This window comes from Salvelinus fontinalis, chromosome 34, assembly GCF_029448725.1.
Source record: "Salvelinus fontinalis isolate EN_2023a chromosome 34, ASM2944872v1, whole genome shotgun sequence".
Lineage (NCBI taxonomy): Eukaryota > Metazoa > Chordata > Actinopteri > Salmoniformes > Salmonidae > Salvelinus > Salvelinus fontinalis.
Genome location: NC_074698.1, coordinates 4330328 through 4346590, shown reverse-complemented (window position 1 = coordinate 4346590; position 16263 = coordinate 4330328). Strand labels below are relative to the sequence as shown.

Genomic DNA, 16263 nt, shown 5'->3' with positions numbered 1-16263 from the left:
GCCCAAAGCGGGAAGTTAAGAAACGACTTTCTTAGTCACCAAAGTACCTGGAGCATTACTTTAAGGTGACACAGTATTGCAGAACTGCCACCCAGCTTTAACCAAAAGCAACCACGACCCCAAGGTGGATGTGTCTGTGTCTCTGTTAGTATACGGTAAGTAGTGTGTGTGTGTGTGAGAGAGGGTGAGGAAGATAACGAGATTATAAGTAGAATAAACGTGTGTATGTGTAGATGAGCGCTTCATCATAAGAACAGAAAGAGTATTACATTGTTATTCTGTCTTTGGGAGGTGACGCCAGCCACTATTACATTTGTCTCGAGTTGTTTCTCAGGCTCCCTAATCCATAGTTTTAAAGTGCTTACAAAACGCTCACCTTCTCTCCTCTCCCTTGAGTCCTCGCTCGGAATGAGCGCGAAACTGACGCAGCGCTTTCATCTCCGCTGGTGACTAATGACGTTCTCCGTGTCCATGTGTTCGCAGATCTGACGAAACACACATGCCCTTCTGGCGATGTCATTAAATATAGGATGGGTTTTGTCGTGGCGCAAAGGGAGCGAGAGTGTGTGAGATGGAAAGAGAGAGAAAAAGGAGGGGGGGGATGGGTGCTATGACGGGATGGATGGAATAAACACATTTCACTTCTTTAGTAGATGTACCAATTCACCCAATGGCCACGTTGCTCCCCTTAACACAGATACACTTGTGTCTATACTTGATCAGGACAAGGAGCACCACCCCAGTGAGCTATATTGGTTGAATGACGTCTTTTCAACCAAAAGTACGTCTTTATCGCGCGTTGTGGTTATAGGGACCATACCGACCTACTGTAGCTTCAGAAAGTATTCAGACGCCTTGACGTTTTCCACATTTTGTTAGGTTACAGCCTTATTCGAAAATGTATTTCATCGTTTTTGTTTTCCCTCATCCATCTACACACAATACCCCATTATGACAAAGCAAAAACAGGTTTGGACATTTTTGCTAATTTATTAAAAATAAACTGAAATATCACATTTAGATAAGTATTCAGACCCTTTACTCAGTACTTTGTTGATGCATCTTTGGCAGAGATTACAGCCTCGAGACTTCTTGGGTATGATGCTACAAGCTTGGCACACCTGTATTTGGGGAGTTTCTCCCATTCTTCTCTGCAGATCCTCTCAAGCTCTGTCAGGTTGGATGGGGAGTGTTGCTGCTCAGGTATTTTCTGCTCTCTCCAGAGACGTTCGATCAGGTTCAAGTCCAAGCTCTGGCTGGGCCACTCAAGGACATTCAGAGACAAACTCCAAGCGGCTTTCATATGCCTTTTACTGAGGAGTGGCTTCCATCTTGCCACTACCATAAAGGCCTGATTGGTGGAGTGCTGCAGAGATGGTTGTCCTTCTGGAAGGTTATCCCATCTCCACAGAGAAACTCTGGAGCTCTGTCAGAGTGACCATCAGGTACTTGGTCACCAGCCTGACTAAGGCCCTTTTCCCCCGATTGCTCAGTTTGGCTGGGCGGCCAGCTCTAGGAAGAGTCTTGATGGTTCCAAGCTTCTTCCATTTAAGAATGGAGGCCACTGTATTCTTGGGGACCTTCAATGCTGTAGACATTTTTTGGTAAACTTCCCCAGATCTGTTCCTCGACGCAATCCTCTCTCGGAGCTCTACGGACAATTCCTTCCACTTCATGGCTTGGGTTTTACTCCAACATGCACTCTCAACTGTGGGACCTTATATAGACAGGTGTGTGCCTTTCCAAATCATGTCCAATCAATTGAATTGACCACTGGTGGACTCATCTCAAGGATGATCAATGGAAACAGGATACACCTGAGCTCAATTTTGAGTCTCGTAGCAAAGGGTTTGAATACTTGTGTAAATAAGGTATTTCTGTTGTTGTTTTTTTATAAATTTGCTAACATTTCTACAAAGCTGTTTTTGCTTTGTCATTATGGGGTATTGAGTGTAGATTGCTCTGGATTTCTTCTTATTTAATACATTTTAGAATAAGGCTGTAATGTAACAAAACGTGGAAAAAGTGAAGGGGTCGGAATAATTTCCGAATGCACTGTACGCTCCCTGGTCAATAACAGTAAGCTACACGTTTACACTAGCTCCTCTTACCTACACGGGCCAGGTAGAGAGACATCTCGATACCGATGCCATTCAGAATCACCCTGGCAGACAGATGTCAGTCAACACAACAACAGGAACAGGAGAAGGACACTCACATATATGATTGCATTCTCTTTCCTCCTACTGCAGACTGATACTCCAAAAGAGACATTAGCATGCGCATGGGATCCCTGTGTGGACTGAACCCGTGACCGTGGCGTTCGCTAGCGCCGCGCTCTTAACTGAGCCACACAGTCCCCCGTTCATTACCGCATCGGTTCAGCCCGTGGTGTTCAAACGACTCCCCGGGTCGATGGGTCGCTGTGGTAACTCGATGGAGGTTGTCGGCTCATTAGGCTAATGTGCTAATTTGAAGCACCCTACGGAGCTCATCTGCATAATTCATTAACTGGCAGGTGAGAGGGCGATGGGTGCTTTCATGGGATCGGGTTGGCACAGAGTGCGTGCGTGTGTGTATGTGATTGAGTGTGTGTGGTTACATGTGTTAGTGAGTTTGGAATGGAGTTTGCTGTGTGTACGTGTGCTTGTGTTTGTGTGGGTGGATAACCAGTGGTGTTGTAGTACTCGAGTCCAGGACTCGAACTTGACTCAGGCTTGGAATCGACCAGTAGAGACTTTATCAGAAAATCTCTGTAGCATAATTGAACATACTAAATACAGCAGCAAATGTTATGGAGCTGTGTTATCGAGTCATCCCTTAAAATGTGCAACCAGAATTTAGATTCTAAAAATGGTTGGACCGTAGCTTTTAGCGGTACCAAGTGACTTGTATAAAGGACTCGGACTCAAACACTTGGAACTCGACATGGAAATCAAAGTTTGGTGACTTGACTATATCAAATCAAATTGTATCTGTCACATGTGCCAAATACAACAGGTGTAGACCTTACCGTGAAAATCTTACTTTACTTACAAGCCCTTAACCGACAATGCAGTTCAAGAAATAGAGTTAAGAAAATATTTACTAAATAAAGTAAAAATACTATATAAAAAATAACAATAAAATAACAATACCGAGGCTATATACAGGGGGTACCGGTACCAAGTCAATGTGCCGGGGGTACAGGTTAGTCGAGGTGATAAGCAGTGGTTACAGGCTGAATCCTCTGACCTTTGACCCTCTGGGATTTCTGCTAGACATTATATCCATGATGGACAGCCACCCTTCCTTTCCATCCCCCCTTTGTTCCCATATATCCCCCTTCGCTCACTCCTGATGCCCTCTGCACCACTGAGCAGACATCACACCCACCCCCATCTTCGTTCTCCTCTGGGCCTCCTGCCAGTCCAGGTTTTGGCCGGCAGGCTATCCTCCCTCCCCTATTTTTATAGCCCGCATTTTACAAGTGCTCTTCGGTTTCGCTTTCTTACCCTCTTTTCCTTGGTGTTTTAACGGCGTGTAACAGAAGACCCCCCCCCCCCCCAGGTCTGCTCCTTCTAAGTGCTGCTCCAACTACGCAAGTTATGCCCGTGTGGAATTCAAGCCTCATGTCCAAATCACATTAGTTAGCGCTTAGCATTAGCAGCACATGTATATTACTTAGTGGCTTCCCTCAACACCACCACTAAGTACAGCCAGGGGAATTCCATGGGAGGGAAGGAATATCATATGGATTGATAGCTGGCTAAGTGTACAGTCTTGGCTGCACCTACATGTATTGTAACCTATACATCTGTCATTGGCTATACTTTTTGCTATAGCCTACATTTTTTGGAGAGATTTAATTTCTTATAAGACTGTTGCATCGCCCTTCTTTGCCTTCACCTCCTTCATTCTATCCCATCGCTCAGACCATACATTTCCTTCCTTCCTTCCTCAGTGCGATCCACACAGAAGTGAGGAAGATAGCATGGAAATCAGTGGTTTATGGGGGTATGTGAGCAGACCGAGCCCACTGGCTGAGAGTGGCTTAGGCAGGTTTATCCTTAGCCCAGAAACTGTCAGTGAGCTTGGGCACAGCGTTCTTCAAATCCGCCTTAGCACAGCGCAAATAGACATCCATCTAGCTTCAGCTCCCTCCCCTTAGCTCTCCCACTTCTGAGTAAAGTCCCGATCAAGGAATAGGAGACAGACAAAGGACAGAGAGGAGTGGATTATTGAGAGGGAAAACAAACCCTCAGACCAAAACAGACATCAGACTCTTTAGGGCTTATTCTAGGCCAAACGCTAGAGACCTACATTCCACCACAAGCTAAGCTCGTTGCAACCCATACACTAACTTGGAGTGGACCGATCCTAATACCAGGGTTCATACACATTTTGACAGATGGAATTTCATGACTTCTCCGTGACTTTTAACCAGATTTCCATGACCAACAATTACACGCATAAAGAAGGTAAGCGTAATATGTTATGGACACTGGGAGGCTGCTCTCTGATCGCATGTACCATCTCCTGTCACTGGGCAAGACACTTAACCTCCCGCAAAGTACAACACCTGTTAGGCAACTGTATAAAACACATGTGGTCAACCCCTCAGTCTGGAGCGCTACTGGGTGTGCAGGCTTTTGATACAGCCCTGCTCAAACACATCAGAGCCAGATTATCAAGGTGAAGGTCGGCGGAACGTTTTTTTTTGGGACACGCCCGAAAAACATTAACACGTGCTAATGATAGCGAAACGGTTAACTAGAGGTTACAAGATATGTGTTGAACTGGCTACCTAGTTCATCTGTTCTCTATCCTATTTTATAGGCTAGGCCTACGTGCTGCTGCAATGTCCGACCGTGTCTCTCTCCTTGAGCAACGGCCCATTCGTCTCGCACCATGCAGGCTACGAGCGCAAACAGAGATGCACCAGTGTCATTCCGATCCTGGCTGATGTCAACTTTTCTTTGATGGACAAAATACTATTATTAATTTCCATGACTTTCCTAAAACATTTTGTATTTGATCATTTCCCAAAACTTTTCCAAGCTTGGAAAACACCATTTTTAAATTCCATAACCGTACAAATAATACAAACTTATGGACCAAAATAAAATGAAGTACACTTACACAAGTCTTTCATAAAAATGTAATAAGCGTAGGTATACAATTGCAAATAGACTACAACCAACTCTCGACTTATAAACCCTTTACAAATCCTTATTAAAGTACACCACAAATAATGTGTTTGTAATATTTCAATCTCAAGTGAAGGATCCCGTAGCTCCATTTGAACACGGTCTAGACCACACAGCTGAGGACTAACAGAATCACGGGCCAACCAGCCCACGCACCAGACGCAACACTCCCGAACTCCCTTCCCTGAACAGACACGGAACGACTCCCAATCCCCACCCCATAATACCAAACACCCCACGCCATATCCAGTACCAGGCACCACAACAACACGGCTGTCAGGCCATTAAATCATTAAGTTATGCAACACCGTCTGCTAGGAAGTAGCCTTAGCACTAGCTCTAGGAACAGCCTGTTCAGTGGGAGTTTAAAATGGGAGTTTGTGGTTTCCCTGCAATTCGGGGGGGGGTTTCTCTTTAAAGAGGCGGCATGTTAAAAGAAGCAGGCGGGATTGTGGAGCACACTGGCACAGGGCCTGGGCTCTAGGGTGGAAGATAAGCCGCCCGACGGGTTGCGAAATCCTGCCCTCTGGTCCTCTCTCTCTCAGTGCGGGTGAGGTATATGATGTGATAATGACCTTTAGTGTCTGTCAGCCTTCCCCGATTACAGAGGAACTAGGCTAATGGTTAGCCTGCAGGTACGGGAGTGTCTGTCGCCGCCACAGAGGGAACTGTGCTCTGTGAGAGTTGTGTGTGTGTTTGTGTGTGTGTGTGTGCTTGTGTGGTAAACAAAGTTGAGTCGTAGTAAAGATGGGATCATACGTTTTTTTGCTGAATTGTGTGAGGGTGTAAAAACCATGAGCACAAGAGGGAAGTGAACGAAGACGGAAATCAATTACGTTTCCAAAACGCACTTTACGCGAGAACGTTTCTAACCCACGAAAAGCGTTTGAGCGTTCCGCATTCCGCGTCTAACACATGCCACACTAGAAAGTTGCGCGCTCGGGCACTTCAGACAACAGTATCTCCTTTGTTTTGGACACAGTCCGTTGAAGTTTGAGTAGCCACTTCTGAGTTCGGAGCCCAGCTCTACACAACCGTCTATACTACTCATGGTAAGAGGGGAGGCCCTGAAACACAGAGCTGCAGCAGCAACAGTAGAGGAGGCCCTCGCTTTAAAGCCACAGCTAGATCCCATACCAGCTGGCAGTCCCTAAAGAAAGCGCTGCACCCCTGTCTAAGACGTCACACACTGCATGGCAAAGACGTGGGAGGGGGAGTAGGGCTACACTGGCGGCTTTATTGACACACTGTGGCCAAGAGGAGCGCAGCCGCTACCGCTTTTGTTGACCGAGTGTCTGCTGCCAGACTTAATTCCTTGCGTCTCTTAAAAATGCAGAGCCAGGCTACTACTGGTCGGCCAAACCACGGAAACACCGAGCAGACGCTGCCAGCCATGTTGGGCTGTTGGCAGGGTCAGAGAGGCCGCCCGCCTGCCTGTCCGCGAGAATCTGCATTTGACAGCGGTCTCTGCCACGCTGTCTGGAGCGCAAACTGCAACCCCCGAAAAGCCACAGTAGGCCCAGTAGACCGGAACATTCTTTTTACGACCCCTTCCTGTTCTTCTCGCTCACTCCCTGCTTCCTCGTTTTATGTCTGTCCCTTGCACCCTCTCGCGCTTCCCCTCTTATCGTCTTTCACTTACCACGCTTTTCTCCCCCCCCCCTCTCTGTCTTTCCTTCTCCTGCTGCCTTTTCTCCACTTCCTCCATGCCGGGTGATCGTTCCCTGCCGGCGCGGCGCAACGCTGTCCATGGGAAACAATTAAACGCCACATGGTCTTCCTTAGTAAGGACTTCCTTTCTGAGGCGCCACAGGAGTGCTGTGACGGCCATCAGGCTCCCAGCAGCTCTACACACACCGCACCTAGAGCCACTAGACCAGAGGCAGCTGGAGGAATCTAGGCAGGCAGCCGAAGAGGGAAATTCAAAGTGACACTGTTTCCTCTTTGGATGCCAGGCCTTTTTAAAGGTGAATGACATGCCACCAAACCAGACTTGACTGTGTTTGTCTTTACGCATGCTTGCTAATGCAATGTAAAAGCTAAATATAACTTGTGGTGAAGACATGGACATAGAGGTAGATTTAGTCCAGGAATTGAGGAGATGGGCTGAAAGTCTAATCCTGGAGCAAACGAATTTCCTTTGGCCAACAGAGAGGATAGTGGCAGTGTAATAATAAGTATCGAAGCCTGGGTGCCAGTCTGTTGCTGCTCAACTCCGAATGGAATTGTCATGACAAATGTTTACCTTGCCAATGGAGTACGCAAAAGCACAAACAGAGCTGGGACCAGGATATCAAAGTCCTGGTCTGTGGTTATACTCCAGGCTCTAAAGGGGCCATCTCATTCCAGGCTCCGGTCTCCTCCCCTGCCTGCAAGACTCTTCTCTGGGCAGCAGCAGCAGTCAGCATGATGGAGGACATTTCAAACAACCTGTGATTGATGTGCCCAGAGTTCTGTTGTGCTGGGTGGTGCCTCTCGCTGCCCTGATGAGGTGTGGGGACTTTGCCAACAGTGAGGCAGGGCGCTGGAGTCGAGTACCCGCTTTTGCTAGGCACACACTCCTACAAGGATTTTTCATTTTTTAAAGAGGATCATGCCAGGGAAAGTGTCTGAGCTTGCTCAGGCATCAAGGCTATCCAATCACTATTGTGAGGCACTACCTCAAGGAGAACACTGATAAAAGAAAGAGACTTGGTGGCTTATTTCCTGTCCTATCCTACGACTAACGATATCACTCAATTCAACAAGAATAGCCAAGGCTTGCTTTTATAAAACACATCCCAAATTGACGTCGTTTTAAATAAAGACACTGAAGTGTCTGTCGACCCAACGACTTCCATTTCTACGTCAAAGTGACCTATACTGACGTGAGAAGGGCTTGGGGAGGGGAGACTAAGCTCAAAATAACCGTGCTTTCTGACTTGAGTGCTCTGGGGGATTATCCCGAGGAGGGCTGAAGTAAATGGTCCTTCACTGCCGGGACTGAATGGCTGTCTACCTCTTTGTGAGCTGCGATTGCCACAGGTTTGTTTTGGCATGAAATGGTCAGCGGCAGGGTGCCCGGCAAACATTCCTGAATCGAATGGGGGCTTCTCTTCCTTTCAAAAAATCTGGCAAAAGCTGGGGCTGTAGTTCAATTTAGCAAGGTGGCTGCGGCATATTTGGCGAGTGTTGCTGTGCGCACAAAACAACATAGTGAGTCATCCTCAGCCTTCACACAATATATATGAGAGAGAGAGAGAGAGAGAGAGAGAGAGAGAGAGAGAGAGAGAGAGAGGAGAGAGAGAGAGAGAGAGAGAGAGAGAGAGAGAGAGAGAGAGAGAGAGAGAGAGAGAGAGAGAGAGAGAGAGAGAGAGAGAGAGAGAGAGAGAGAGAGAGAGAGAGAGGAGAGAGAGAGAGAGAGAGAGAGAGAGAGAGAGAGAGAGAGAGAGAGAGAGAGAAGAGAGAGAGAGAGAGAGGAGAGAGAGAGAGAGCGAGAGAGAGAGAGAGAGAGAGAGAGAGAGAGAGAGAGAGAGAGAGAGAGAGAGAGAGAGAGAGAGAGAGAGAGAGAGAGAGAGAGAGAGAGAGAGAGAGAGAGAGAGGAGAGAGAGAGAGAGAGGAGAGAGAGAGAGAGAGAGAGAGAGAGAGAGAGAGAGAGAGAGAGAAGAGAGAGAGAGGGAGAGAGAGAGAGAGAGAGAGAGAGAGAGAGAGAGAGTGAGAGAGAGAGAGAGAGAGAGAGAGAGAGAGAGAGAGAGAGAGAGAGGGTGGGGGCAAAGCAACTTTGCACTGGGCCTGTCTCCACATCAAAGTTTGTCTGTTTTTAAAGTTGCACTATGCAGAAATCGCTCCGCGATTTCCTGGTACCTAATAGTTTCAGTTCATTTGACAAAATAAGCTAGTATTGTGTAGAGAATCATTGTACCATATAAACTGTTATGAAATATATTTTCCATAACCAAAAATATATATATTTTAAGATGTTTGAAGCGGGTGTACAAAAACAAAATAAGACACAAAAACAAAACTGAAGAAATAGTGCACATATAGCAGATCTACAACTCACATTTTGAGTGGCGCAGCAGTCTAAGGCACTGCATCTCAGTGCTAGAGGCGTCACTACAGACCTTGGTTCGATTCCAGGCTGTGATTGGGAGTCCCACAAGGCGGAGCTCAATTGGCCCAGCGTCGTCCGGGTTAGGGTTTGGCCGGGGTAGGCCGTCATTGTAAATAAGAATTTGTTCTTAACTGACTTGCCTAGTTAAATAAAGGTTAAATAAATAAATTCTATGTGAATTTGGTCGGGTCGCCCAAAAAGTCACATATTGCCACTATAAGACTGGGAGGCTGCTATCCATGGGTCTTGTTCAGAAGGGCACACGTATAGTAGGGCTGGGCCATAGACCATCTATGTTTTTGGGCGATATTCCAAATGCCTATATTCGCAAGAATCAACGGTTTCATTTTTCCCCGTTCTTATAAGTGTTTATGTCCTCATGTCTTTTTGGTCTCGTCTCCTTTGCTCCTTCTGTGCTGCGTGCAATGGCTTGTAGGCTGTGCACCTTCCAACTTACACACACACACCAAGCCCCTCCACCTGCAACTCACAACAACAAAGACTAAAGAACACTTCTTCCTCTCTGACAAGCGGCTACAACCCACTATTTGCATTTGAGGTTTGGTCCATCGGAGTCGTCGCTCATACGGCAACCGAAGCGGATTGAAACACTGTTTTACTGTCACAGAGAAGCTATCCCTTCCAAAGATACCATTTTTGTGTCTCAACTCCTCCAATTGCAAGCAGAGCAGACACCACTAAAACAAGAGTATCAATGAAGGTTGATTCTGGAACATCTAGGCTCAGTTTGTCGCACGCGGCAGTGCGGTACCACGTACCGCTAACAGCATCTTAGCCAAAGACTGTTATACTAGCTGTCTAGTCTGTGTTTTATAAATGTGCAATAAGCATAAAGCACAAATGCTAGCCGGCTACTCACTAGCATGTGGGCTTGAGAGATTGTTTATGAGACCTGTGTACATTTTCTATAATGCCTGCTACAAGAGGTTATTATGAGTGGTTCAGGTTACATCGTTTAACGAAAAAGGGGCGCTTTCATAAAAGAGACTTGACAGCCAGATCAGTGACTATGTTGTGATTAAGGCGTATCTCTCTCCCAACGAAAATCAGTCATCTACTTGTTGGACAAGTTCAGGTAAGCAAGAACTTCCCTGTTCCATTCAGTTCCAAAACGTTTTGTCTCTACTGAACAGGACCCTGGTTTGTGACTCAACGCAACACCCTGTTGGGATCCCAGCAGTGTTGTTCTCTCATGGGGACATTGCTATGGGAGACCTTCAAAGAGCGGCTTTGACTGTCTGACTGACTCAGCGGAAACTGAGAAAGGGCTCTGGTCGACTTTCACTCTCCATGACCACAACAAGCAACTCTCAACATTAAAATAGACTTAAAGTGTAAGGATGAGCATGCTACAAAATATATCTGAGTTTAAATTAAAGATACCCAAGTTTTGAATAAGCTTTTTCAGATTGTAGAATATATATACAGTTGAAGTCGGAAGTTTACATACACTTAGGTTGGAGTCATTAAAACTCGTTTTTCAACCACTCCACACATTTCTTGTCCTAACCGACTTGCCAAAGCTATCGTTTGTTAACATCTACTTTGTGCATGACACAAATGATTTTTCCAACAACTGTTTACAGACAGATTATTTCACTTATAATGCACTGCATCACAATTCCAGTGGGTCAGAAGTTTACATACACTAAGCTGACTGTGCCTTTAAACAGCGTGGAAAATTCCAGAAAATGATGTCATGGCTTTACAAGCTTCTGATAGGCTAATTGACATAATTTGAGTCAATTGGAGGTGTACCTGTGGATGTATTTCAAGGCCTACCTTCAAACTCAGTGCTTCTTTGCTTGATATCATGGGAAAATTAAAAGAAATCAGCCAAGACCTCAGAAAATATTTGGAGACCTTCACAAGTACAAATTGAGTGTATGTAAACTTCTGACCCACTGAGAATGTGATGAAATAAATAAAACATTCTCTACTTTTATCCTGACATTTCACATTCTGAAAATAAAGTGGTGATCCTAACTGAACTAAAACAGTTCATTTTTACTCTGATTAAATGTCAGGAATTGTGAAAAACCGAGTTTAAATGTATTTGGCTAAGGTGTATGTAAACTTCCGACTTCAACTGTATATACTTTTTTACTGTGGGTGCCACCACATCCAATCCAAAGTCAAATCTAGAATTGGCTTCCTATTCCGCAACAAAGCATCCTTTACTCATGCTGCCAAACATACCCTTGTAAAACTGACCATCCTACCAATCCTCGACTTCGGTGATGTCATTTACAAAATAGCCTCCAAAACCCTACTCAATAAATTGGATGCAGTCTATCACAGTGCCATCCGTTTTGTCACCAAAGCCCCATATACTACCCACCACTGTGACCTGTACACTCTCGTTGGCTGGCCCTCGCTTCATACTCGTCGCCAAACCCACTGGTTCCAGGTCATCTACAAGACCCTGCTAGGTAAAGCCCCCCCTTATCTCAGCTTGCTGGTCACCATAGCAGCACCTACCTGTAGCACGCGCTCCAGCAGGTATATCTCTCTAGTCACCCCCAAAACCAATTCTTCCTTTGGACGCCTCTCCTTCCAGTTCTCTGCTGCCAATGACTGGAACGAACTACAAAAATCTCTGAAACTGGAAACACCTATCTCCCTCACTAGCTTTAAGCACCAGCTGTCAGAGCAGCTCATAGATTACTGCACCTGTACATAACCCATCTACAATTTAGCCCAAACAACTACCTCTTTACCTACTGTATTTATTTATTAATTTATTTTGCTCCTTTGCACCCCATTATTTCTGTCTCTACTTTGCACTTTCTTCCAATGCAAACCAACCATTCCAGTGTTTTTTTTTGTTTTTATTTTACTTGCTGTGTTGTACTCACTTCGCCTCCATGGCCTTTTTATATTTTTATTTATTTATACATATATCTGTTTGCCTTCACCTCCCTTATCTCACCTCACTTGCTCACATTGTATATAGACTTATTTTTTTTCTTATTTTTTTTCCCACTGTATTATTGACTATATGTTTGTTTTTACTCCATGTGTAACTATGTGTTGTTGTATGTGTCGAACTGCTTTGCTTTATCTTGGCCAGGTCGCAATTGTAAATGAGAACGTGTTCTCAATTTGCCTACCTGGTTAAATAAAGGTTAAATAAATAAAAATAAATAAACATTGGCTTAGGGCTAAATCCTAACCTCCTTAAAATGTGGCTCTCCGTGTCTTCCTGACCTCTTTGCCCCCTTCAAAGGGGCATAAATACTTTGGTCAATTGTAGCCATCTCCATTAGAAAGCGGAGCTGACCCAGTGAACAAATGATCCCTCCAACAGGCTTACACAAGCTTAGTAATGGTGACATGTCCGAAACAATCACCGGAGACCGAGTTTCCAGGCAGACTATGGCCATCAAAACATCACACTTACACTGTGAGCACATAACAGGGATTTGACAAGAATTGACTCCAAGGTTAGGTGTTACATGGGTGACTCAGTCCAACATGACTCATTCCACATTTACCATTGATAGCCTAATGTTTTGAATGACAATATAATTGAATGTTAGGATGGAAAAGTAGTGCATCGAGGGAAAAACATTATCAACCATTTCTAACAAAACAAAATGATGTGTGACACCAATTTGTCATAGGTGACATCTAAGCATTGAAGCGTGAATCTGGTCAAAATTGTTCCGTCATCACACTTCTTGTGAATTTGGAGCAGACGTTCTAAATGTAAACCTAGTTTCTCCTCACAAGTCCCAGACACTTGTAGGCTACGATAAAAAAAATATTTTAAAAATGAATGAGTCAGCAAGTTACCAATACATGACCTTACTATCCTACATGTGGTCTTTGGACATTAGACTCCACTGAAGGCTGTAAAAAAAATAAAAAATTGCGAGCAAAGAACTGCAAGGATCGCGTATCTATTTGGACATATTGATCATTAAAGATCATTAAAAATGTACTTGTTTGGCAAAGTTACGCGATTACAGTTCGGTCTACATGTTTGTCCCATGTGAGAAAGTAGGGCTAGGCTTTATATAGCACATCGTTGTATATATAAACACTAGTATAGCAACATGGCCACATAGTAATGAGTCACAAGGCGCCTCAAGCATGGCATGGTTTAAGTTTTTGCAAGCAATGTAATACGGCGGTGGGAATGGATTGCCACAATTTTACTGCGACGTTGCAAATAGATTCTGCATGTTTTTGCACAAATAAACTGTTGCAGGGCGATATAAATGTGACGAGTTGGCTAAGAATACTAGTTCAGATAATTTAATTAATTAAACTGTCGACAAAAGTACGTTTGACCTACATGCAATAACTTCAAACAGAGACAGAACATGAAGTCTACGGAAGAGCGAAACATTATAACAACTTGGGGTAATGCTTTGCATTCGCCCAACAATCAATATCTACGGATTACATGATGTATGCGCCTTTGGTACATGCATGTTTCTTTCGACAATCAATTACTAGTTAGTCGAGAACAAGTAAAGTGGAAAGCTACATACAGTGGTTTGATCCGTTCCAGTGTTGATTTCTGATGGACGAACTGAAGGGACGGTGTGCCGCAGGTACGAGGCTCTTATCAGGGATTAGACATCCTCGGTTCTGGTGGTAGTAATCCATAGTTAAAAACCGGTTCGGACTCGGGGTGAGTCCCACCGCATCCTCACTGTCGTACATCACGCAAAACGAACGGCAGCCCGAAATAGAGAGCAAATGTCCTTTGATCTCCTCCCGTTCGAATAAAGAAGACACGAGAGGGTTTCAAAAACACCGAGCGCAACGAAGGATGTCATCACATGTCGCAGGAACGCATCAGAGGGTTTCCTCCCCAACAGAGTTGTAACAATATAACGTCTTGTTCTCCAACCCGTCCGATGAAGTCACGCTACCGACCTATATTGTGGTTTTATTCAGTGGGCACAAACTGTTGTGAAAAGGGAAAAAATAAGACAAAAAAAATAATGTTAAAACAAATTATTCCGTCTGTTATTTGCTCGGCTCGTTTTTGGGAATATGAGTCCACGATTCACTGTCTTTGAATGGTGTTTCCAAAGCTGTTGACCAACTCGGGCGACACAGGGATTCAAGTGGACCACGCTATCCCGCCCGTCGATCTGCCTTTTCCTTCCAATGCAAGCATGTGTAGAATACAAGTCCTATAGAAAAGTCGCCTATGAGAACTTATTGTCCAGCATGCTCCCAGCGTCACTGACGTGTCCCCCCCAATCTCATATTTAGAGATACAGTACTGTATGTCGCGTCAACAACCGAATCACGTGGAAATAGGTATTTTAATTCCAAATCGCTCCTATTATGACAACACCAGAACGGATAATATGTCCAGGAGTAATATCCTGTCTCTTCGACTGACGACGGAGAGCGCTACACTAGTTCATCTCAAATACAATACGTTTAGGATTCGCCGACAAATCTCGAGAATCTGTTGAGCATCCTGTTGTTTTCGTGATCCCCGTGTTACATAAGGATACTTGACGGCCGGCGTCCATGTCTTGTGAAGAGACCTCTGCTCACAGTTCATTCAGTTTCCAAATCCTGCCCTGCAATTTTTGACGAGTATCAGCAGCTGCGTGTTAGCTCCACCTACCCAGCCTCACTTCTCCGTCCTAAACCCTCAGCTGGGTGTCTAAAACCGGAAGCATCCCGTTTAGAGGAAAAGGATAACAGAACAGACGAAGCCCGTAAACCGACTCAGGGGTTTATTTTACGCCTGCTACCTTAAGTTATCCTTCCTCTGGCTATGGCCAAATATAACGTTCGCAGTTTGTAAATCATAGAGGGGGATATTTGATGTTGTTGAAGGTGTTCACCAGATGACGAGTATCTATTCTGCATGAGTTTTGAAGTGGAACATGATAATTACATGATACTAACAGTACAGCCCTAATTGATCTATGGTTGTAGTGGGACTTGACAGCAACTGGGTGGTCATAAAAAAAAAATAATGACTGAAGTCGGGCAATGGCCCTTTAAAAGTGCACTATACAGAAATCGCGCCACCATTTCCTGGTCGCTAAATTCTAATAGTTCGCCTAATGTTTGTTTGAGAATCATTGTACCATCTAAACCGCTTTGAAATATATTTTCCATAACCAAAAATATTGTACACTGAACATAAATATAAACGTAACATGTAAAGTGTTGGTGCGATGTTTCATGAGTTAAATTAAAATACCCCAGAAATGTTCCATACACTCAAAAAACGTATTTCTCTCCAATTTTGTGCACAAATTAGTTTACATCCCTGTTAGAGATCATCTCTCCTTTGCCAAGATAATCCATCTACCTGACAGGTGTGGCATATCAAGAAGCTGATTTAAACAGCATGATCATTGCACAGGTGCACCTTGTGCTGGGGACAATAAAATACCACTAAAAATGTGCCATTTTGTCACACAACACAATGCCACAGAAGTTTTCATGGAGCATGCAATTGGCATGCTGGCTGCAGGAATGTCCACCAGAGCTGTTGCCAGATAATTTGATGTTAATTTCTCTACCATAAGCCGCCTCCAACATCATTTTAGAGAATTTGGCAGTACGTCCAACTGGCCTCACAACCGCAGACCAAATAAAATAAAATGTTATTGGTGACATACACATGGTTAGCAGATGTTATTGCGAGCGTAGCGAAATGCTTGTGCTTCTAGTTCCGATAGTGCAGCAATATCTAACATGTAATCTAACAATTCCACAACAACTACCCAAAACACATAAATCTAAGTAAAGGAATGGAATAAGAGTACATACATATAATATAGGGGGTATTTGATGTAGTTGACCACGTGTATGACGTTGTGTGGGTGAGCTGTTTGCTGATGTCAACGTTGTGAACAGAATGCCCCATGGTGGAGTTGGGGTTATGGCATGGGCAGGCATAAGCTATGGACAACAAACACAATTGCATTTTATCGATGGCAATTTGGATGCACAGAGATACCG

The 16263-nt window shown here is 44.5% G+C and overlaps 1 protein-coding gene across 3 annotated transcripts in view; it reads right to left on the bottom strand.

Moving 5' to 3' along the window:
• Positions 1–16263, bottom strand: part of LOC129832882 (retinoic acid receptor alpha-like) — a 175016-nt gene that overhangs the window by 39622 nt on the left and 119131 nt on the right. The window contains exon 1 of one of the 3 annotated variants that reach the window (XM_055896983.1): positions 13806–15113. The exons of the other annotated variants lie outside the window; for them this stretch is intronic. Within the exon in view, the coding sequence (XP_055752958.1) occupies positions 13806–13980 (175 nt within the window). The 5' untranslated portion in view covers positions 13981–15113. Of the gene's footprint in view, positions 1–13805; positions 15114–16263 lie in introns of those variants that run through there. 3 annotated transcript variants of the gene reach the window in all.